This window comes from Phyllobates terribilis, unplaced genomic scaffold (genome assembly GCF_046119375.1).
Source record: "Phyllobates terribilis strain yellow unplaced genomic scaffold, ASM4611937v1 Scaffold_10__3_contigs__length_209671492, whole genome shotgun sequence".
NCBI lineage: Eukaryota > Metazoa > Chordata > Amphibia > Anura > Dendrobatidae > Phyllobates > Phyllobates terribilis.
Window position 1 is genome coordinate 134,131,852 of NW_027362770.1, and position 25,033 is coordinate 134,156,884.

A 25,033-nucleotide genomic window follows, 5' to 3' on the forward strand; every position below is an offset into this window, starting at 1 on the left:
TATTCCATACGGTTTGCGTTTAGTTAGACCATCATTTATTTTTCAACAGGACAATGACCCCAAACACACCTCCAGGCTGTGTAAGGGCTATTTGACCAAGAAGGTGAGTGCTGGGGTGCTGTGGCGCCCTGCTGCGCATTGGTGCCACAGATCCCAGAGGGGTGCATGGACGGACTTCTGCACAAGAGGCCCTCATAGCATTCACACACCTCCACCTTCCACCTCAGACCAGCAGAGGGAGCCCGTTAGGGATATAAAAAGGGAAGGTGGAGCTAGGCAGCTCAGTGAAGTCTGGAGTCTACAGAGAGTGAAGACTGAGTCTAGTTTCAGTCTGTAGTCTGTTGAGAGGAGCTCCTGCAGAAGCTAGCCTGCAGTGGAGCTCAGTCAGTTCAGTCCAGACTCAGAGAGCTCGAGTTAGTGAGCCTAGGGCGTGCCGACGCCAAAAGAGCGGTGAAGAGTAGCGAGGCCTACTGAGGGCCCCGAGCGTGGCCGAAGGCGAGTGGAGTAAGCAAACAACATAGGGGGCAGATGAGCTTAACCAGCTCACCCCAAAACCATTTGCCAGACACCGGGTCCGCGTCTGCAGGGATTCCTTACATCCAGCAGAAATAACCGGAACCAGTGGCGAACTATATGTCCCAGGAACACGAAAAAGCTGACTGTTATACCAGGGTCAGGAGTCACGGAGGCCCAAGAGACCAGGGAGTGTGATCTCCAACAGAAGGCCCTACCACCAGGTCAGCAGGTGCAAGACAGAGACCAAGTTAGGCCTAACTCCAGGCAGGTCAGAAACTTATCGAGGAAAGGCAAGAAACAGGAGGCCCCACACCCGCTCACTGGGGAGAATCCTGATATGCACCCTTCACCCTGAAGTACCCTGGACCGTGCCAGAAACACCACCAGTAAAGGTACTGAAGTGAACTGTCATGTGTGTGCCTATTCTTCCTCTGACCCGGCTGGGTCCCCTCTGTCCTGCATCCCTACACTTACGCTGCCCTGAGGCCCCGCTCCACCTGTGGGGAGCCGCACCAACTAAGCTGGACACCGGCCTCAGAGGACTGTCGCAGCACTGGTGATCCTCACCAGACACCACAGGTGGCGTCACGAACATTCCCCTATCCCATATAACTTTCCCCTTCTTTTAAGAGTGACCCCAGGGTATGGGCCCGGGAGCCGGCCACCGCGACATCCCCCAAGGTCAGGCAACAACAAGGCCCGGGCGCCGAGTCGTCCCCATCCCCTGGGCGCGTCAGTGCTACGCCAGATGACCTGGCCTCCACAGTCACCAGACCAGAACCCAATTGAGATGGTTTGGGGAGAGCTGGACCGCAGAGTGAAGGCAAAAGGGCCAACAAGTGCTAAGCATCTCTGGGAACTCCTTCAAGATTGTTGGAAGACCAGTTCTGGTGACTACCTCTTGAAGCTCAGCAAGAGAATGCCAAGAGTGTGCAAAGCAGTCATCAAAGCAAAAGGTGGCTACTTTGAAGAACCTAGAATATAAGACATATTTTCAGTTGTTTCACACTTTTTTGTCAAGTATATAATTCCACAAGTGTTAACTCATAGTTTTGATGCCTTCAGTGTGAATGTACAATTTTCCTACATGAAAATACAGAAAAATCTTTAAATGAGAAGGTGTGCGCAAACTTTTGGTCTGTACTGTAGACCTGATGACACTGTGCGGCCATCCAATCACTGTAATGCCACAACCAACATGGCTACGGCATTACAGTGCATGGCTGGCAATCCCTGCATGTTCATTGGCTCTGTAAAGAGCAACAAACATGCAGGGAGGAGACCCGAGCTTGCGCCGAGCAACCCCGGAAATATTCGCCGAGCACTGTAATGCTCGGGTGAGTACCAAGTAGTGGCAAGCACGCTCGTTTATCACTAGTGGGGAGGTAATAGCTGGATCAATGAAATTTATAGCATACAAAAGCCAAATCATTTAAAGTGTTGACTTGCGTAAAACAGTCAAGTGAGAGGAGGAGAGATTGCCAATGAAAGGTTACACATTTTATCCAATTGTGAAATAGCCCTGATCTACAGCTAGGCTTTACTTTCCCAAAGCAAGGGAGAAATTTAGTTCTACCCTTACCCTGTATTTAAATGCCTTGGACAGGGAAAGTAGCTTTTAGACATCCTTCATAAGGCACACATGTAACGAACTTCATTAAAAGCGAGCAATCTGCGTACTTCAAATTCACCATATTTTCCCATTGGCAACTTTATCCTGTATTATGGTGCTGAAGGGGAACACTTGATGTTAAGCATAATAGAAAAAGCAGCTTGTTATATATATATATATATATATATATATATATATATATATATATATATATATATATATATATATATATATATATATATATTGGAGGTGCTTAATCCACTGGGGCTGATGGTGGCACAGCAGAGTTGGTTCAGCTCTCCACGGGCAGAGCTTAGCTCCAGGGCAGTATATGGTGGATTTTAGAGGTAGATGTTGCTGGTGTAGTGCAAGGCAGGTGATGGCGCAGCAATTATTCAAGGTGCAGTCTTCAGGTATTTACTCACAGTTGTCAAGCTGCTCCAGGTTACTGTGGCGCCCCTGAGGGTTCGACCGCCACAGGAATGCTGCACTTTTCCAATGGAGTGTGGTGTTCCTCCTCTGAGGTAAGGCCAGTGTGATGGTTGTGACCTAACCTTTTGCATCCAACACCACATTTCCAGCAGAGGGAGCTAGTATGCACTAGGTGGGTGTGGGTGGAGGAACAACTAGTTGGTGACACTTCAAATCTAATATATAATAGTATGCCATCTTTGATCTTGGTCCTTTTTTTGTTCAAAGTTCTTCTTCTGGTCCTTTTGTCTAGCCTTTGCTAGTCTGTCGGCTGTCTCTGTGCTGTCAAACTACTGTGTGTAATGTGACTTCCCTCCGGGAGCGCAGACCCTGTGTGGGCCTGCACCGGCAAGGGACACAGCCCTCGTACCCTGATTTTGGGAGGAGAGGTAGGTTGCAGACAAAGAATGTCTCAACCCGGCCAAGGACCAGGATCAAGAAGGCCCGGGAGCTTTAGAGTGTGGCTCCCTAGCAAATGGGTCCCGGGGAGGATGCAGACGGAGCGGAGCACGCCACCTGTCCTCGCCTACCTGATCTATTCAGAGGGATTCCAGCTGCAAGAGGGGTACCGACCCCCGACCTTGTACTCCACGTCCAGGACGGGAAAGCCCGGTTAGGCCCTGAGGATCCCACCGGGTGTCGGATGGAGAGGAATTGCCACCCAAGCCCTACACCTGAGAGGAGCTCAGAGGGAGACCCGGCCTATCTACACACGCACAGACGGGAAAGGGTGAAGTCTGTAGTGCAGGAACACTCTGGTGTAGGGTCGCTACCGAACACTGGACTTCCTCGGAGGTAGTCGGACCCCCGTCCCTGGTGGCCGCAGGACTCCGCGAGGAGCAGGGAGTCGCCTTCCCGCTAACATCTCTGAGGGGGTATAGCCTTGGAAGTTCACCCCTATGGCCTCCGGACTGTTCATTATGCGCCATACCACGCGACGCGGTGCCCGTACGCCCCGCGCTACTACTACCCCCCCCCCTTCATCCTGTTTGCCTGCCCTGAGGCCTTGCTCCGCCTGTGGGGAGCAGTGAGAACGTTGGCCGCCATGACACCGGGCCTCAGCGGACTGCTAGCAGCGCTGGTGGCCCTTCACCAGACACCACAGGTGGCGTAATTGTTAATCAGCCACTCAACCCGGACCAGCCCACACCATCTCTTTCTAATGTGACGGCCCTGAGCACGGGATGGGCCCGGGCCACGGCTGCATCCCATCTCTTCAACACAGGGCCCGACGCAGAGTCCCCCAACACCCAGGGTAAAACACGGGCTTTTCGAGTCGAGGCGTCACATTACAATGGCCAGATTATAATCGCCCACGTCGTCCTGTGTCCTCTGGGGAAGTGATCCCGCCAACTCAGATAGCTTAGAAGCACTTGTACGGGACCACTTTTTTTATGCCGCTCCAGGTCGTCTTCCTCTGCGCTGGCTCTCGCCCTGTGTCTCACACAGTGTCTTGAGCCAGTGGCCACGGGCCTTGTCGGGCAACGTCTGGTCTGTCCCCTTGGTCGTATTTAGCCACATTTTCAGCGATTATGTGTGGATTTTGGCTATGGCACATAAAGATACCGCAACCTCCGGTTTGCTAGCTGAGCCTTAAAGTACTCCACTAGTCTGGGGTCTGTCCCCTTCTGCGGCCTTGATCCCTACACGGTCATCGTTAATTCGGGCGCACGGGTGGCTTCCAGCACTCGCCATGCCCCTAGGATCCCTTCTGTCTCTGGAGCCCCTCTCACTGCTCTGGTGTTCTCTCCTCCTGCTAGGCCCCTTTGCTGTCAGGACCATACTATCCACGGTCCTCACTCACTCCTCAGAACCCAACTCCTTCTAGATGTTTCTACCCTTTTTATACTGTTCTTTCAGTGCTCCCCTAAACTACTTCCTCCACCCACCTCCTCTACTTAGCTCCTGTCAGGAGGGTGGAACTATCTGGACCTTCCCTCAGGAGTGGTGTAGTGTTGGATGTGAGTGTGTGGGTCCTGGGTAGTGCTCCCCCCTTACCCGAGTGGAGTACCACACCTCTGGCTGAGATGCAGTACCTCTATGGCAACTGGACCCGCAGGGGTGCCACACTACCTTTTGAAATTCCCTCCACTGCACCCTGGGTAAAAGCCCTGCTAACTCAATGAAGCAGCAGCAGCTTATGGCAGAAGACAGGACCATTGAGTAGAAACCTTTTACTGTCATTAGTCTTGTGCTACATGGCAAAGCCATTTGCTGTGATGAATGATACAGGAGTGGACATTTTGTGTAGAGACAGAGGTGTCTTAAATTGTGAGGCACCAGATATGACAGAATTCAAGATAAGCACTGCAAGTTGGAATGGTACTAAATTTCTACCCTTTAAGAAGATCTTTGTCTAGAGCTCCTCATTGGCATGTCTAGTTTTATTGTGCAAGAGGTGTCAGAAGCTGGAGTTTGGCAATCTTTAAGTCAGTGGATGCTTTTGCATTGTGAAGTTACAGGTGATAACTGTAGGAAAGTCCATAGCGTGTGGCTGTCAGGACACATTAATATAAAATACTAGATGGTTTCCAGATTCTAACGCATCGGGTATTCTAGCATATGTCTCCCAACCCCCCCATCTAATGCCCCATGCAGGAGGTCACCTCCCCCCCCCCCCCATCTAATGCCCCATGCAGGAGGTCACCTCTCCCCCCCCATCTAATGCCCCATGCAGGAAGTCATATCCCCTGTATATCCATTCCCCCATAGTGCCCCATGCAAAAAAAAAAAAAAAAAAAAAATCCAATACTCACCTCTCTTCTCAGCTGCTTCTCTGGACTCCAGCGTAGCCCGCATGTTGACGCTGTGCGCTGTGACCGGTCAGGAGAGAGCGTGGGTTAAAGACGTCACCGTGCCCTCTGACCTGAGACGTCACAGAGCTGCAGCGGAAGACACAGGAGCTGCTGCAGAGGCACGGGAAGGGGCAAGTATGACGCCAGGGGAGAGGAGGGGGAGGGGCGTCACACTTGTCCTCGGGAGATAAGCGGCTGTAGCCGCTGATCTCCCGACAATAGCCGCATGTTGGTCAGCGGCGCCTGCGGTCGGGGGACTTATGCTGCGAGTAGCCGGCTGCATCGCCGCTGACCTCCGTGCCGCACATGAGCCGCTAACGGCCACCATGTTTTTCAGAAATGCCGCATCGCTGATTGGCCGCAGCCAGACCAATCATCGACCCGGGATTTCCAAGACAGCCAGGATAAGACAATTATATAGTAGATGCAAGTCAACTCAAGAAGAGCTCTCATGCCACTTAAGAGCAATCATAGAAAATCAGTGTTTATCCTATAATGAAAAATGTGGGACGTCTAGGATGGTTAAGTTTCTGGCCAGCAACAAGTTGTCAAAAGTTATGGAGTATATTGGACTTTAGGATAGGCAATGGTAGTGAATTGCTTAAAAGGCTACTTACCCATAGGTCTCCCTATACCAATTTGCTCTCCTCAAGGATAGACTTTACACCAGAGATAAAAGTTCTTTTATACATGTTAGAGGGTAGTAAGATAGTGGGGTGGGGGGTGGGGGGCGTGCATTTAAGTGGGAAGTGGCCGTTGAAAGCTTTTTTTTGGGGACCTGAATTAGGAAGTGACAGATGTTGGAGGCTGCTGAATGGGAATGTTAAAGAGAGGAAATCTCATTTGAGCTAGATCTAGAGTCCTAAATGTGGATTTAGTGCACCTTATCCATTTTAGTAGCTCGTTGGCACATGTTCGAAATGAATCAGGGTTGCAATCATGTTTGCTTAGCTGATCTGTTGATGTTATACAGAAGACCTAAACCATATGCGAGAAGGTTATACTACCTATGCACTTGAGTTTGACAAAACTGGTGGCAACTTTTTTGTAGTAATGGCCAAGACCAAGGTTTTTGAAAATGGTTTTATTTAAGCATTTAGTTCGTGCTTCTTACTTTGTGTCCTACAACGAAACCAAACACCTAAAAACACAATGAACACTGACACAACTACTCCTCCAGCAGTAATGGCCCTGACAACATCCAGCTTTGAGTATTCAGAGTAAATGTGACCTGAAGAGAGAAAAAAAAAAAAATTTAATTATGTTCTCTTTAATCACAAGATTCCTTTGACCAACTCATACATTGTACAGTTACCCGTTAGGTTTAAGGCCCCTTTCCCAATTGGGAGGAACTCAACTGGTCCATCTGAAGTTACTACATTTGCTAAAGGTTTCAGTTCAACATCTTCAGCCATACGTCCTGGAAAATAAGTCTCAGCATTATTTATATGTACAAGATGACAAAACAAGGTGGAGAGAGCTTATGCTAAGATAAAGTCAACTTACTATTTCTTGAGGAACATGAAGTCACACAGTTGTCTATGGCAGATGGGACACAAACAGAAGCGCTGCAGTGGAAGTAGACCTGGGGGGCAGAGAGAGAACAAAGCTTGATGGCTAATACATGATTAGGTTTGGAATAGAAGTGATGGATTTTTAGTATATTTACCAATCCTTTGAGAGCAATTTGGGCCCTTTGGTCCACAAATGTAAAGGTCTTCACTACAAAACGTTTATAGTGATTTGGGTAAGGCAGGCTTTGTGTAGGACTTCCAACAGGTACACTCTGGGAAAGGTAGTTGTCACCATCAAAGGGGCATCTGTAAGTAGATTTATGTAAGTTGGATGCATAAACCCATAGTGGGCATTTAATTTGCAACTTATCAGCCACCTATTCAACAGGATAGGCCATTGAGGAAGGAGTGTGGAGTCTGCGGAGTTCGTGGCCCAGCAGTCGTTTAACACTAGGAGGAGATTGGGATCGGTTCTATGCAACAGGCGGACTTCCAGGTAGACTGGATCTCTGAGTACTTTAACCACAGGGTACTGCGCCTCAGAAAAGTAAGAGGCATAGGACACATCTGCAAATAGAAGAAGTTAGATTTAACCAATCTTTGTAAACATTTTTTTTGCAATTTTTGAGGTGTCTTTCCATGAAGTCACCTTGTGCAATCCTCATCTCCATTAACAGTGGTCCAGAGGTAGTAACGGGAAGTGGTGGTGGTAGAGTTGATACTCCAACTTGCAAAGGAATAAGGTCAGTTTGGAAGTAGCTGCAACGTACAGTCACCCTGGATATATGACAACATTGTTATAAATCAGCACAGAAGACAATAAGTTTAGTCTCACAAGTGTTATTTATCTCACCGCATTGTGCTGTCTCTTGTGATTGTGGATCCTCGCCAGGAGATGGCATTTCTTACAGCTTCAATGGTGCTCTCATAGACTATTGGTCCACCAACAACCTACATTAGATATAACAACTAAATATCATGCAGGGTCTAGTTTGAGGATGCAGCATTCATTTATCTGACACCTATAGGAAGTGATAAAAGCTTGGCCAAGTCAGTTGTACAGGTTTAGAAAGACATGGCTGCCTGCTCTGGAGACATGCTGCACTTGACCATAAGTTGAGACATTACAGCTCAGCCATATTCTCTTTAATACGCAAGTCTAGGAGTTGGACATTAACGCTTCTGTACACCATCTTCATCTCAGTATCCTTAAAGAGAAGGTCAGCACAGAATGACTGTTCAAACCACGTCCAGGTGTATCCTTGGTGTGGCCAAACATTTGACTGCACTCTCCCACATTGCTTTGTAGAGCCAAAATTGTCAGACGAAAAGCTAGTAGGTGGGAAGGTGCACTTAAGAACTTGGCCACACCAAGGTTACACTGAGCATCTGGACTTAGTGTCAGTCATTCGAAGCTGACAAACTCCCTTTTAAAGCTCCAACCAAAGTGCATGGTGAAATGGCATGTGTTTAACAGCTGCTGGAAAAACCTATAACATGAGGAAGAGGTCATACTCCACCAAGTACAAAGTTGCAACAATCTACAATGCTGTTAGAAGACTTGGGATATATACACCAGAGAGCAGTCATTTTTTCTTATCAAGGCAAATGAGACCTTACTTTGTGGCACATGGTTCATATCCTACATCATTTCAGTTTGCCATTCATGAAACAAACCAACAAGGTTATATGTGCAGAAGAAGCCAATCAAAAATTGTAGACGTTTTTCATGTGAAGTAGACTTCTACCCAGTTCAACTTACCTGATTAAAGCCAACACAGGATAAAGGGAACTGGAAGACTGCGAATGATGAGCTCATGGACACCGCCAACCGAGCACAAGATAAAGAGTCCAAACCAACCACATGGACAGAAGACAAGTTTAGTGATGGCTTTGTAAGGTCTTTGGAAACAGCAACTGTCATGAGATTGTCGCTTGTGCACTGTGTGGTCACTGCAAGAAAGTTATGAAGCATCATGAGAACTAGAGGAAGCAATTGCTCCAAGACCATTCAATAGAGCCAATGGTACAACATCAGGATGTTATTCCCCCCATAATTTTATAGTAAAATTAATGAACAGGATTTGTGGGTATGATACTTACCTTTCTTTCCATAATAACAGGGCACTGTAAAGTCATTTGAGAAACAGCACCCAACTTCCTCACAAACTTCGCGAGACACTGGTGCCTTCACACAAGAAAGCTTGTCTGCTTGGCTCACTGCTGAACACTCAGTTGGGCTTGGAGCATCCATAACTAGGGTGCGAAAGAGAAAGATTTAACCAGAAGGTTACTTTAAAGGGGTTGTCCATTTTGACTTCTTGAGGCATAGGAACCCAGTTCTAGTCTAGGTAGAGGAATGCCTCATGATGGCAAGTTATAATCTCATGGAACTGATTAGAGACAAATAACTCATTGAAAAACAATGTTATGGCAGTCCCAAGGCAAACTCTAGACTAGTATCCAACAGATAAGAGTTGGGGATCCCAAAATAATGTTAGGATGTGCACACATGCTGTATAGTTCAGGCACGAAATTTGAAGGATTTCCTAGTATCAGGGAAATGAATGAGATAGAAAAACCTGTCCATGAGACTAAAGCTTTGCAGCAGATTTAAGTCTGAAGAATATCAGCTCGCTCATGTTTAAGATCTCACCCATATGAAGGAGAAAGAAAACAGTGTTTCTGCTGCAAATCCTAAGGCTATGTGATCATATTCAGGATGCTCCACCTGCTCAACCACTAGCTCACCCTCCCACCCCAAGAAGCCATATTTGCTTTATAAAAATGGCTAAGATATAGTTCAATTTATGAAACTTAAACACCCCATTAGTAGAGTGGGTTACCGGTTACAACAGGACATATCTTTTCCACTTTATATTGCTCAACTTGTCCATTTACAATCTCTTCCAAAATGAGAGTCATCACATATTCTTCCTCCTGCAAAGACATATGGACAGAAGGTTAGATCCCTGATCAGTTGATGTGCATTTATAGATGTCTAACAACTTAAACTCCTACAAAACCAATTTAGGTTTACCAATGTAATTAAGACGAGTCACTACATATTATACGTCAGTTACTCTATTTTGTCCTGGCCTTATTTTTTGGGTGTGCACAGCATGTCTACAACATTGATCAAGATGTTTGGTGCATCTGAAGCCTGAAGTTTAACTTCCTTTCCCCATATGCAAAACCCAGAAGTCAAAGAGTAGGCTTTCATTTCAAGAAGATGGAACTGGGAAAGGGGTGAAACCATGTCCCATAATCCAGAGAATCAATGCAAAGTCTAGTAACCCGCTTATTTATAATACTGATGTCTTATGTGGCAGAGGGGCCTTTGGGTTCACCTACATAAACAGCACCCATGGAATGGAGCACTGAAGACACATCACCACTTTGATACCTAGTCAACCCATGTTAGCAAGTTTGTTGGTTCTCCATCAAGTTCTTACCGCCTCAGTTATGTAGCATCCATCATAAGCAGCACTGACCAGCATTGTGCCATTTAGTTTCTTGCTTATCCAGAACCCACAAGCCAAGTTATTGCCAAGGACATGAGGCTCTCCCTGAAAGTCTAAGACAATTTAAATAGTTCAGAATTTGTTACCAAGTGAGTTTTAGAGACAAAGTTCACACTCTGAAAGCTCTAATCTGCAGGTAGAAACCACCATGATGTCTCTCAGATCACAGAATGAAGGATTCCTTCAGTTTCCCTTTGTTAGTATGTGAGCAGCAGAGGCATGGATGAGACAGTACAGCGGTGTAGATGCAAATCCAGCCCTGAGAAGCTAGCTAGGGTCTCCAGTTTCTCTGCCACAAGGCACCTACATCTTGGTACACTGCTCTACCCCCATAGAGTTTAATAGACTAATCTGATAGTCTAGTGAGCTGATAGAGTCTTGTCCCAGAGTAAGATGAAAGTGAGCAGTTTTCCCAGGAGGTGGGGAGAGAAGTGGCTCATAAGTGGAGAAAGAAGCAGTTTTCACCAAGATATAATCTCTTGTACTATTGAATATTATAGAAAACTTTGTATTATGGCAATTTAATTAAAACTACAGTCCCCATTTATGAAATACATAATGTGCTGATTGACAGATAATTCATCACTGGATCTCCTTTAATCTATACTGGGAACCTTCACAATTTGTTGCTGCTCCTCTACAGACACTAGAGCAGTTTGCATTCTCCTGTGGCAGTCTAAAGTTTTGACCCCCCCCCCCAAAAAAAAAATAAATAAATATTTGTCTTCCCCCTCATCCCACTAACCAGATACCCATAGGTATGTGCCCATTTGGTTGAAAAGAAAACCTGTATCTTTCAGGGGGTATAGCTTCAGAACAAGGAGCACTTTTTTTTTTTTTTAAAGAGGTATACAGTAATAGGTCCGCAAAATTTTGTAGTGTAGACACATGGCTGTAATAAGGATTAAATTGATACCTCTGCGTAAAGAACACAAGGGGTTTCAGCAATTTTAGGATTTGTGTTAATGAGATTTTGGTCCACAGGGGCTTCTCCCTATGCGATTCCTTAACCCCTCCTCTCTTTGAATAACAGGTCACAGCTTTTTTTAAGTCTCCTGCTTCCATTGTTTAAAGCCTCGTCAAACAAGAGGAAGCAGAGGAGCCGGGAAATCGAGAAGGAGAAGGCCCTGTGCACAGTCCAGCCCCTGTGCCTCAACATCTAGGTTAGCAGAAGAACCACAAAGAATATCAAAGGGAACAATTACAGCCATGTCTTTACAAAGTTGTGCCGACAGGTTCTCCAAGGATGCAGGCAGTTTTGATTTTCGTCCCCTGCTTCAAAGTGACGAGTTTGTTTCGAGTGATACCATTCAGTCTTAGTGTACAGAGAAGTTAGGAGTCTCCATTTTCAGAAACTTAAACATTCCTATCGAAGGAGCCATAAGGGGGGGGGGGGGGTGTTTGGTTTTTTTTGCATGACAAGCGGTAGATTTTAGTGCCAGCATTTTGAACAATTTGTGGTTTTAGTGCAGTGACCAAATTATGGACATTTCTTGTACATGTTAAGCGATTTGAGAGATATACATCTATAGCATCTATTTTTACACACACTATATTTGGTGATGTTGCATATGTAGATCTCGTTTATTGGAGAAAAATAAAAAGAAGTTTATTTCTAGAATACTTTTCAAAGTGCTACAGTACTGAAGTATGGAGTCACTGTCTTATTGACGTCACAGAATGACAAGCGCACCAACGACTGGGGCCTTCAGTAGGTATCCCACAAATTTGGTACAAAAAAATAACTGATGAGCCACCACACACACTAAGATTGTGTGGTCACCGAGTTTAGAGCAGAAGCTTTCCAAAAAGCACTAGTTTTGAGTGGAGAGTTGCTCCAAAGACTCAATGTGAAGAAACCGTAAGGCTGTGTGCACACATTGCAGCAGAGTCAAATCTGCAGTATATTTTACCCATACTAAAAATTAGTGGATAAAATTTGAGCTAGTTTTATGGGTAAAGGAGCAGTCATGTTTGATTTTCACAAGACAGCCACTAATCTCCTGTGGGACTAGAGGATCTAACAGGTGTTTTACAGACGCAGATTTTTCCCCTATTAAAACAGTAGACCCTTCATGGTCAGCGTATTCAGTATTTAATCCACAGCCATCATGTAAATGAATATGATCTGCTCCCAAATCCACTGCAAATACTCTAAATAGTCTTCCTACTGATTTAGACAGGAGAATCATATTGCCTTAATACAGCACGTTACCCGGTCAAGAGTTTATAAACAGAAAAAAAAGAAAATCCCACCATTGTTTGTCCACCATGGTTTACATCTGCACCCATACTTAAGCTAAAACTAAGCAAAACCTAATAGAATAGCCAAATGTATATCAACAATTCTCACTTTGAAAACTTACCTAGAACAGTCAATGAAAACGCAATATCCTCAATTAATAGAGGGAAGGACAACTCCATGCTCTCAACACCACAGTGGAGATGTGAAGATGCATCCCATAAATTCTTTGCATCACTCCAGAGAACACACCATGTCCAGAACACCAGCCCAAAGCCCAACCCTGCTATCCTACACCCCATTATCCCTGTGATACTAAATACTGACCTACACCCAAGACCAAGCATTTATATCATGGAGCTGGGGCAGGAACACATGTGATTGGTCAGCTACTAATGTGGCCACATGTGTCCCGCAGGTAAGCGTAGGCTCTGCAAATCCTTTGTGTCCAATGGTGGAGTAAGGTGGTGGGAAGGATCAGGAAGGTGTTCTCACTCCCTCCTTCACTCATGTATTATGCCTCATTCACACATTCATGTGTCACGGTCCGAGCACAAACCACAATGTACGGACTGTCTGAGGGTCTCCTGAACAAAATTTGAGAGCCTTATACGTGTGTTACGGTTCGAGCGTGGACCGTGATGCACGGACTGTCCAAGTATCTTCTGAACCAAACTTGACAGCGTCATCGGTGAGTCCAAGAATGGAGCGCAATGCACGGATTGTCCGTGGGTCTGAGTCCTGACATAAATTTGACATCTTCATTTGAGGCTGTCAAGGGCACATGTGTCCCATGTCATCAGTATTTTGTGAATTCTTGAGAACCCCAAGTGATATAACAGCACTTTTTGCATATAAAAAACATTTATAATTGTTATGCCTCATTCACACTTCCGTGTGTCTCAATTTGAGCAGAGACCGCGATCTACAGACTGTCCGAAGTTCTCCTGACCCAAACTTGACTGCCTCATCTGTGTGTCACAGTCCAAGTACAAACCAGGGTACATGGACTGTCGGCGGGTCTCCTGACCCAAACTTGACAGCTTCATATGAGGCATTCAAATTCAGGAAACCCATGGACAGTCCTTACATAGCGGTCTGTGCTCGGAACGTAACATAGGGATGTTTTTTATATGAAAAAGTTCTATAATATCACTTGGGGTTCTCAAGAATTAACAGACTACCGATGACTAGAGATCAACAGACCTGTGGTTGTTTTGAGTCTGTCGGGTTCAACGGAACTTTAGTCCAAAGTTCAGTCCGGGTACCAGAACTGTACCCAAAGTCAGGGAAGAAATAGGCCTGCGCTGTATTATTAGAAACTGTGAATTGAGCTGGCCGCAATGGGTGCTCTGTGTGGTGACTGCAACAGAGAAGAGTACAGGCGGTGATATAAGTCAAGTATCTAATAGGTATCCAAAGAACAAAACCTTGTGCCACCGATGGTATCTTACCGCCATGGCATGAGATTGAACATCAGCATGGGAAAATATTATTGCATTGTAGTTTTACCTTAAAGCTGTTAATAAAAGATCACAAAAATCTTCTTGAAATATTTCATAAAATCCATATTTTTTCTTGGACTAAAAAGGGGTGGTAAATATTAAGAAAAAATATTCCATTATTTTTTTAGCAATGTAACCAAATTGTCAATGTAATGAGATTGGTATTACAGCTTGGTTCCATTTTAAGTGAATAGGACTGAACTGCAATATCAGACACGGCCTATGGACAAAAGTAGCCCTGTTAACCCTTTTTTGTTAACGTAGACCTCTGTCTTAATATAATTCAATGTGAAACTTCATAAGTAATGGGAAAACACATGTGGAATAAAATTCTAAACAATATGATTATTCCAGAAACCACTGATTTTTTTTTCTCTCATTCAGATTAAGGAATTATGCTCAAATCAACAATTCAGTTTTTCTAATAGTAGCATGTAAGAGGTGGTTGGGTGTTGGATAACTTGGTGATAGAGTAGGTCTCCATTCAGAGGTGGCAGAAGGAATGAAGACAGGTCAATAACTCTTGTATTCAGAGGCAATGAGCTTTAAGAATAGTTTTTTTTTACAAGAGGCAACGAGATTGACGGATAAGTCTTATGCAAAGTTATATCAGTTATAACAATCTTGTAGATGTCAACAACCTAAGCTCTTTAATAGTTGTACACAGAAATGGGCAAAAGTCTCCTCACCACATCATTAAAAATTCTCTTTAGTGTTGCGGTCTTCAATTGATCCAATGGTGGTACTCAGCCGGGGAGAATTAGCTCCCTTTCTCAGGACAAAGTATGTAGACAGCAGTAGATTGTGGAGTCCTCTTAGTCTTGTAATACAAGTTATATAGTGAGTGCTGCAAACCCCCACTTGCAAGCTAGCTATGATGCAGGCTTTCCTACTGTGTTGTTCAGCTTCTCCTCCCGCTCTGTTTGACTGCTAGTGGTGGACACCAAGAATTTTTGTGCGCCTAGTTTAACTTTCAAGGGACATAGTTGTCCTTAGTCACCAGCAACTTAAGGCAATATTTAAAATCTCAATAGCAATTCAGACCTAGTCGCTCCTTACCAGTGGCATCATGCCGGAGCATAATTGGGCTGGATCTCATCTATTACTGATCATTCAGCTGCATCAGTCTTCTCCGATTGTTACATCCCTGTCTCACCCCCAGTATGTACATGCCAGTAACTCATACATAACTGAAATGGCACATTACTCGCTGTTATGGTTATACTAGCAGCAATATGCAATCAAGTAGAAGATCTTAGTCCCTCACAGATCAGAAAGTAGTAACTCCCATAGCAAAAGCCCATCATTTTTGTAAAAGTGTGGCAGAGCCAATTTTTAATCTACTTACATTTTCTCACAATGTTAGAGGGTGTACTGTAAAGGATACATTTACCAGCACAATTTGGCATTTGCATCTGGAGACTGCAACCTAATGCCTGGTTGGAACCCTATGGAACTGCCAGAAAGAGGAAGAGTTTTGGGGAGGAACAGGCTAGACGGAGTACAGGCTCATGTGGCCTTGCTAACACATTTTGATGTAAAAGGCCAGTGTGCCATTAGATAATTTGGTGTCAACCAGTGAGACTAGCAGTTGGTGTGTGCAAGGCTCAGATCCTAAATCGAGCCAATAGGCCTGAACAAGTGTTATGGTGTGCCCATGAGTAGGGTCCAGATGATGTTGGGCAAGGTCTGAACCAGACCACGCTAGTCAAGGTCCAGATCCACACCAGTCAACACCCAGATATCACTGCCTGCAGGGGGGGGGGGGGTCCCCCCGAACCAGAGGTGGTGACTTAGAGGAACGAGTGGACCTGGCCATTACATCCAGCATTGACGTAAGGTACAGGGGGCGGTCTGAGGTAGTGCAGCAGGCAGGACAGCGACTGCTCAGTGTGAAAGAGGCCCAGAGAGTATTGCTTGACTTTGTCAGAAGGACTTACAGCCTAGCAGGATAAGCCTGGAGACCCTATTAGGGCCTAGAAGAGACAAGGGAAGTATTGTGATAGTGTCCCCAGTCATAACATTATCAGCATCAGAGATTAGCTAGATGGTATAGAGAACTTCCTATATTTCATACGGTATTTACTCTTTGACCCATCACATCCCCCTGTTAATCAACCTTTCCATCCCTGCTGCAGGGGAACCATTAAAAGAAAGGTGGAAGTATCCAACATACTTGTGTGGCATCCTTTGACCTGTTTACAGAATGCAGTACCATTTATGTGGATGATCAGGAGGACTCTCCATTGATAAATGCAAGGTCTCTTCAGTAACCTATGGGCCCTAAGTTGTCTGGTAGTCAAAGGCTTTGTCTGGGGTTTCACAGCCACATAAGATGCATCATGATAGGCAAAGCAGTAGTTGTGCATCTTGCCTGATAGTAGACATTCATATAGTTAAGAGTCTTTATAGTAAAAAAAACATTTAGGCAATGTAGGGATTGCTTTAGCGTCATCACAGGAGAATGGTTTAATTATTAAAGTTATCTATAAGTTGGGCATTGCACCCACAGCTCCTTTACAGACCAGATCTTTTCCATGGTAAAACTCCATTGTATACCCTTACATTTAAAGCCATTCACCAATAAATGGTAAAGCTGAATTGTCCCATCCAAAATTTCTGCTTCTTTAGCCCTTGGAACAAATTTCATTAATGGTGACACAAACCATGTAGCTGAGCCACATGGTGGAACCAGACATTTTGTACAGTTTTTTTGCAGTTATACCTTGTTTCACCCATAGGAACTTGACATGTCACCTATTAAAGTTGTGTGCAAGAATGATGGCTGAATAGCTTGAAGACTGGCTTGTGTGAAAGCAACCTCAAGAGTAGTTACACCAGGGGCAGCACAGGGGCGCCCAAGAGGTAAGGGGCCATTTGAAGATCCAAATTAGGTGGAATTTTTGATTATGAGATTGGTCTTCAAAGGGCCCTTTTGGCTGTCCATCAGTGGGTTAGACATGTAGTGGTCACAATATTTTTAAACGACAAATAATCAGCAGCTCAATTTGCTTTGTAAAGGTTACATGTAACCTTACTTGGAAAAGGTGTACAAAAACCTAAAACTTTCCTTATTGAACCTGTAGATTAGCCAAGTAACCTTTCATGCCACGTTTGACATCTAGTTCTCTGTAGTACCAACTGATGAATACACTAATAAAAAGCCGTCTCCAGGGGATGTTACTTTATTCATATTTTTACAGAATACACTGTAGGTCTCCGAATTCTTTGACACCGCCACACACCAAGTACTGCAACAGTCACAGCAAATATTCCTCCTCCTACAGCCACTGCTTTCAGCCACACCAGGGTGGATCCATCTGAATCAAAGTCTGGAAAGAAAAGAAATTTAGATATTAAGACCCATATCACAAAGTCAGAAAACAAGTCAATTTGTTGCCGTCATTACCTTTGACTCTTCTGGGGAAATTCTTGGCTATGTCAATTAAGTCCCCATCCATAGGATATTCCTTTTCAGCATCTACAAAATCTGGTACAGAGGTTTCATTCTGTGTATCGTAGTCCCATATGTCTCCTGCTGGTAGATTCAAGTCCCAAAAATGGTGTCATTATAGAACTCATGGTTCAAACATAGAAGTGGGTGGTTTACGCAACACCCATGTTTCTCCATCATGACATCTACCACCAGATGAGCAGGTAAGGGGCAACATACCTTGCATGCTAACCGACATGTCACCCTTTGTCTGTGATGGTATTTTAGGGTCAATGAAGTGAACTGGACCTTTGCTCACCATGATCTTCTCACCACTTTCCTCAATGTCTCGCCCTGCAGTTAGATAACATTGAAAACAGTTATGCTTGGTCAGTCAATAATAGAGTCCAGAAAAAAAAAAAAAAAAAAGTGTAAAACCCCCTTACTTTTTCTTTGCAGGCATGAGGTTCTGCAGGATTGTGTAGCAGATGGGACACAAACAGCAGCACTGCAGTGAAAGTACACCTGGGAGGCATAGTAGAAGAGTCAGTATCATGGCATTGGTTTAGATCCAATGCATGTTAAGTTTTAGACCCATGTTATATTATTCCATTCCATCTCCCCATATTGTGATCATTCAGGTCTTTTAACAAACTCCATGGAAGACCACATCATACTACCTCTATTCAAACTCAAACAAACGCTGAAGGCATTTTACCAGTCCACTAGGAGAAGGTTGGTTATTTGCATCCAGAAACGTGAAAGTGTTGACAATGAAACGCTGGTAGTGTGTTGGGTATTGCAATCTCTGTGAGGGAGTTCCAACCGAGTATTGCTTCGTTCTGTAGTTATCTCCAGAAAAGGGACATCTGAAATAAACTTTTGGTTACCCTTTGTATAAAGTTAAGCTTTTGTGCCCTCCTAGAAGTTATATTTTAAGATTTTACCCATCTACAAGTATAGGCCACTGGACTTGTTGCTTGGGATCTGGAGTAGAAGTGGCCCAGCAATCATCCAACATTAGGACCAGGTTTGGATCTGTTCTTCTCAGTATGTGGACTTCCAAGAAGACTGGATCTTTTAGAAATTTAGTTACTGGATACTCATTGTCCATGAAGTACACTACATATGCCTCATCTACAAGACAAGAATGATGATTTGTTCAGAAGGCCAAGAGATATCAAATGTAAGAGGTAAAACCCATGATGGGTCAATTTTATAGATGCTACTAAAAGATGAATAGCAATCTTATAGGAGACAGATATGGTACATGGGTTTATAAAGTTCAGCCTCTACATCAATTTAGTACAACATTTTCTGCAAGCTATGTGTAGCACTATGGAAGTATTTAGTATACCTCAAATTTCTCAAGATATACTCATCTTTCCAAAACCCATGCTGCTCCAATACCACTAGTGGTTCTTTGTTGGTTGGGCAGTGGTTATACAGTACATATTACCTCTATGCCCAACTACTGGCCTCAGCAGTTTTGTGATAAATACAAGCATCCTTGATGCCAGTGGTTGTCACATGAAGTTGTAACAGAGCTTTAAGAAAATTGGCAGGGACCACAAAACTTGTGGCATTGAACAAGCCAATAAAGGGGTTCATTTTAGCAGATCCAGCCCACCCAACACCCCCCACCTTGATTCTGGACACCACTTCAGTGACCATTTAGCGTTACCTTTAGCTATTCTCATCTCCAGCAGCAGAGGTCCAGTAGTTGATACTGGAAGCGGTGGTGGCAGCGTTAACACTTCAACTTGTAATGGAAGGTTACCAGTCTGAGAATAACTACAGCGAACAGTCAGCCTAAGGAGGTAGATTTTACAAGTTATTTTATTCAACCACCAGTATAAGTTGTGTGTCTGATTTGGTGTCAAGAAACAGTCTCCCATTTCACAACTCTGGGGAAGTTTAAACCCTTATTAAAATGTCAGAGCTGGAATTGGCCTTAATAGCAACTTCATGGCATAAGGTACATACGATCTTGTCAGGGTTACAGATTTGATCTTACCTCATTGTACTGTCTCTTGTGATGGAAGAGCCTTTCCATGTCCTAACATCCCTAGTGGCTTCCACTGTATTCTCATATACAATAGAGTTACCCCAGACCTGCCAATGGATGGATAACGTAGAAGTCATGACAAACCTCCATGTCTAGCTGAAGATATGCCAACTATTGAGCTGCTACAAGTTTCTTACACATTTGGCATCTTGTAGGAAGCCAAGAACCAACCACAAGGTTATCTAGAGTTGTGAAAACCAGTTTAATGACCTCACTGCTGTCTTACCCGATTTCCTCCACCACATGAGAGGGGAAACTGAAATATTAGAAAAGCCGAGTTCTTAGCAGTTCTCAGGGTCGGGCAGGATGAAGAATCCACACCATGGACAAAAGCAGATTCAAAGATCAACGATGGCACAGTCAGGTCTTTAGAAAGGACGATCAGAACTTGACCATCATCAGTACATTCGGCAGTGACTGGAAGAGGAGTCAAGGAAACAGATCAGGCATGTCTTTTGGAAGGTTTCAGTAAACACTGTATACCAATTGAGTTTAGAAGTTGAGTCAAACAAACACCATGAAAGTCTACAGGTTGTGTGGTGTTGCAGCTCAGCCCCCCCATTCATGTCATTGGGTAATGGTGCTCATTTTTAATAGTTTATGGACAGATACTTCTGGAATTTTTTAGTTCCTATAACTTACATTTGTTCCCGTAATAACATTGGGGCAGGGCTCCAGGAGAAAAGCAACATCCTAGTTGACTGCAGACATCCCGAGGAACAGAGGAGTTGGCACACTGCAGACGATCAGTTGTCTTGATAGCAGCACAGTCACTAGGGCTTGGAGCATCCAAAGCTATGAAAGACATTAAACATTAACTTCAACTGTTGCAAAACTACAACACTCAAGGTGCTCAGAGTAGTATTGCCAACCAAGCCAATTATGACAGCACTCATTTGCACATTTCCATTGTCATTCCTGCACACATGCATCTTCATAAGCTTATGGAAACCACACATGTCATCTACCTTCTGGAGTGCCACAACAGTGGTCAGGACATCACCCATTGTGCATGTGTATGGGTTTGAGGAATGATTTTTACCTGATATTAGAGGATTTGTCTTAAAGGTAACAGTTATCTAAGTGCTTCAGAGCTTGGCGAGAACCTTTATAGCGACTAGTCTTTGCCTTGGCAGACCATGTGTCATGGAGACATGGATAGGAGCCAGTGATTAGTTACTTAGAAGAGGGATTTTACTCCATTGATATACTTCCATAAAATGAGGGCTAAGGTGGCTACCAAACGTGGTCACTGGAAGGATGTCCATAACGGACGCCATTCAGTGTTCACACTATCCTAGCCAACAGTGGCCATAAGGAGTATGGCAACCCAACCAGGAGTAAAGCACTAGGGTGGCATTTGGTGCCCATGTATTATATATTAAAAAGTTTATGGGGCATTTAATTGCCAAATATTGAAAGTGGCTCAATAGAACTTGAGTAATGATCAGTTGACCCCCAGTTCTAAGACATAATGTAGGATATTGACCTAAAAATGAGATGTTACCTGGCAATGTAGGGCATTTGATGTCCTTTTTATCGTATTGCACTTCACCATTATTAATATGTTCCACGATCAGAGTCATCATATATTCTCCAAGCTAAAACAAGAGCCACAGAAGTGTTAGGAACGTAGATCACTCAGTTTCCCTTTAAAGGGATAATTGTCATTTTAGTTGCTTTTTTGGGGTTGAGTGAAGGACACTTGGTGTGTGTGTGTGTGGGGGGGTACCCCGACATCTTATTTTAGCTCAGTTTATCATGGGGGTACCACAGGCCAAAATGCAGCCATGTGAAGCCAGTCATTGCCTCCAAGCATTGGCTTATGGGTAACATGAGAAGTGGTCATGAGTCTTACCTCTTCTCTGACATAACATCCATCATAAGCAGCATTAATGGTCACTGAGGCATCTGGATTTTGTCCTACCCAAAATCCACAAGTGGAGTCATTGTGCAGATCTTGAGAATTTCCCTTAGAATCTGGAAGACAAAAGACACAAACTTACATAGCGAATAATATGTTACTCCACTTTGGTCATCAAGCTTGTCGTATGCAGTGTCCTGCCATGAGTTTACATGCGTCGGTCAGGTGCTCTGTATTTCCGACTATGGGTAGGATCAAGGGAGAGACAAGCTAAAAAGTAGTTATTAGGGTTGTTGTGTAAAATCTTAGAAATGATGCCCAGACTGAGCATTTGGGTTCAGTTTTCACTTTAATTGCATATACAGTGGAATCTGCTAACCACTGGGTGACCCAATCAGATATCCAAAATTTGAATTTACAAAAAAAAGCCAAGCTGAACAGCGCCACTCTTGTTTGGAGGTTGGATTTGGTATTGCAGCATTTACAACATAGCAGGTCAGCTGCAAGGAAAAGTAGATATTCAAGATTCAAGTTTCACCATATTATATAGATGGCAACATTGGTGCGTAGTTTTGCTCTACCAGCCTGTATTCAGGTAAAACACCTGATGAAGCCAAGTGTGACTAAAGAGCTTTAGTTACATTTGGCTTCATCAGGTGTTTTCTTTACATACAGGCTCAAAACAAAAACTACCCCCCCCAATTAAATCTATATCTCCAATTGGGAAGTAGCTTTGCGCTATGAGCCTTTATGTTGAGAAAGCTCCTGATGAAGCAAAGTATGACTAGAGAGCTTAATTCACATTTTGCTTCATCAGGCACTCTACATACAAGCTCAGAGCAAAACTTCCCAGTTAAAGATGGATATATAGAGTTAATTGGGGGTGGGAACAGTAGTTTTGCTCTGAGCCTGTATATAGAGAAAGCACCTGATGAAGCCAAATGTAACTAAGAGCTTAATTCACACTTGGCTTCAGGTATTTTCCCTACATACAGGCTCAGAGCAAAACTGCTTCCCAATTGAAAATAATCTATGCAGATATTTCCCTACATAGATCTATAGCCTGCATGTATGGAGAGCACCTGATGAAGCCAAATATGCCTCTGCAAGTGGTACATTTATTTATTTTTTATTTTTTTTGGGTGGGAAGAGAAGGGTTTATGGTGCCATTTTGGCATAAATTATGGACTAGAGTTTGATACTTTAAAGAGATTTAGTCCAGACATATCAATAGGTCTGAACTGACACTGCAAAATTCAAGTCCATAATATCTTTTATGGTGGAATAATCTGCTGAAAGAGTACCAGATTCATTAAGGGGCACACATTTCACCATCAACCTGATGTCTGATGCATGTTACCCAAGCCATGGGCCCATGTGTGAACCCAGCCAGGAATGTAGGACTCAAACGTTGCAACATTTTAGAAAAAAAAAAAAAAACTACGCACTACATACCTCCAGGGACCAAGCCGCATGGATGAATCAGGGCCCACAACCCCCATCTTGCAAGAATCCTAAATAATCAAAGAACAGAATAATTCTACTCACCCAACACCATCAAAGCAGAAGCAAAATCATTATGTATGGCAGGAATAGAAAACCTCATAGAAGCGGGCCGGCACTGCAGATTGGAAACCTCACCTAAAAAATGACTGAGACCAGAGACTAAACATTGGAAACTACAGCACCAAACCAAGATGGCCAGCCCCAGGTGCTGCTTACTCCAACCCATTGTGGCTATAGCTCCCAATACTCCCACTGAGTGCACGGCAGCCCTATATATAGTGAGGGGGAGGGGAGGGTGCCATTGTGATTGGACGGGGATGGGAGTACCGACAGGTGTCTATCATCAGGGTCAAATACACCCACATTCATCCCGGTATATAACGCCACGTTCACACGTTCAGTATTTGGTCAGTATTTTATATCAGTATTTGTAAGTCAAAATCAGGAGTGGAACAATCAGAGGAAAAGTATAATAGAAACTCGTCACCACTTCTGGTTTTGGCTTACAAATACCGATGTAAAATACTGATCAAATACGGATCGTGTGAACATGGCCCTATCACATCCATTTTATTTTTGTTTTACTTTTTTTTTTTTTTTTTTTTCCAGTGTTTTGGTTTGACATTTCATGTGGAACCGATCTCATAGAAGTCAGGTGCCACAGAAAAACTCTCAAAACCCTCGCTGTATGAACAGTAAAGTGTTTTTTTTTCCCATTCAAATAAATAGGAAGAGTATTTGAAGCCGTTTTTATGTGAATTTTGAAGCAGCTCCACTCTTAAATACTATTGATTTCAATGGGAATCCTATTTTTTGGGGGGGTTTCAGGCAAAATCGTAAATAGAGTGGGAAAAAAAAGTTTCAAAAGACACATCCTAGCTAAAAATCTCATCAGAAACTTCATGGGTTTTCTTTTTAAAACTACACCAGATTTTTCAGTCTCTAAAAAACACTGTGTGGACATTCCCTTAGGCTAGGGATACACAAGGTTGCATTACGTCCGCAACACCAAAAATCCGGATCTGCTGAATTTGTTTTCAGCACAAATCACAAGTGGCTTTTCGGGCATTCAAGGCGCTTCGGCAACTTTATTTTTCTTATCTCATAAGCCGAAAAAATTGGCAACTTTTTATGAGTTTGTTACTTTTGGCACGTAAAAAAAAGAAGTTGTGGTTAGCTTTGCAGATAAGGGTGAAACCAGACTTGTGACATTTGCAAAGAAAGCTCATGCCAGAAAGGAGAAAATTAATTTCTAGACAGAAGAGTTATATGTAAAGATGCGTCAAATTTATCAAACACTTAATAAATTTGGCACAAATAATAAAGGCCCAAGCAAAAGTGACTTTAAAAATGGTTCCCACGAATGTCCCACCAATGGGTTGTATGGAGTCAGTGTCAGACTGAAGAACATTGGGCCCACCAGAGGATTTGATTCTGAGGGCACACCTTTCTCCCTTCAAGAGCCCCTTAGCAGTTGCAAGGTTTGCACTATGAACTCTCCTGAAGGAGAAGCCAGGGCCCACCAGAGGATTCCCCGGTTCTCTGGTGGGCCAGTCCAACCCTGTATGGAGTCCTGTCTGACGATCTTCAATAGTCTGTCCCAGTAGGTAAATTTTTGGGACAGAATAAAAATATGTAGTTAATAGCAGGAGCAGATATTTTCATACAATACTTGTCACAGGCAGAAACAATGGCTTTAAGGGATTGTTCTCTTCAAGAAAATCTTCATCCCTGGCTGCAGTTTGTTAATAAATAACAAATCGCTCTTTACTCTCCCTCCCAAGATCTAGCGCTGAGTCTCTGGTGCCCCTTCCGGTGTCCAGTATTGCCAGCCAATCAGTTGGCTCAGCGGCTCTGCTAGTGTAGATGGAACGCCCCCTCGAAGCTGCTGCCCATACAGGACACCGGGAGTAGCTCCAGAGCTGAGTACTGGTCCTGGGGGGAAGGCGAGTAAAGAGCAATTTTTTATTTTGATAACAAACT

At 43.9% G+C, this 25,033-nt stretch overlaps 2 protein-coding genes across 2 annotated transcripts; both read right to left on the minus strand.

Annotated features, from left to right (window-relative positions):
* Positions 1 to 6,482: 6,482 nt before the first annotated feature.
* Positions 6,483 to 12,856, minus strand: LOC141164153 (zona pellucida sperm-binding protein 4-like). The gene is made up of 12 exons (XM_073649294.1): positions 12,799 to 12,856; positions 10,364 to 10,485; positions 9,755 to 9,848; positions 9,012 to 9,164; positions 8,671 to 8,861; positions 7,762 to 7,859; positions 7,558 to 7,685; positions 7,286 to 7,475; positions 7,064 to 7,214; positions 6,901 to 6,979; positions 6,710 to 6,814; positions 6,483 to 6,625 (listed from the first exon to the last, which is right to left on the minus strand). Exons 1-12 carry the CDS (start codon positions 12,854 to 12,856, stop codon positions 6,483 to 6,485), a joined length of 1,512 nt encoding a protein of 503 aa, XP_073505395.1.
* A 4,502-nt stretch (positions 12,857 to 17,358) lies between these two features.
* On the minus strand, positions 17,359 to 23,276 carry LOC141164055 (zona pellucida sperm-binding protein 4-like). The gene is made up of 14 exons (XM_073649219.1): positions 23,267 to 23,276; positions 23,093 to 23,185; positions 21,539 to 21,660; positions 21,188 to 21,281; positions 20,323 to 20,475; positions 19,907 to 20,097; positions 19,630 to 19,727; positions 19,297 to 19,424; positions 18,560 to 18,749; positions 18,331 to 18,481; positions 18,059 to 18,137; positions 17,853 to 17,966; positions 17,589 to 17,717; positions 17,359 to 17,511 (listed from the first exon to the last, which is right to left on the minus strand). The coding sequence occupies exons 1-14, from the start codon at positions 23,274 to 23,276 to the stop codon at positions 17,369 to 17,371; spliced, it is 1,695 nt and encodes a 564-aa protein (XP_073505320.1). The 3' UTR covers positions 17,359 to 17,368.
* Positions 23,277 to 25,033: the final 1,757 nt, after the last annotated feature.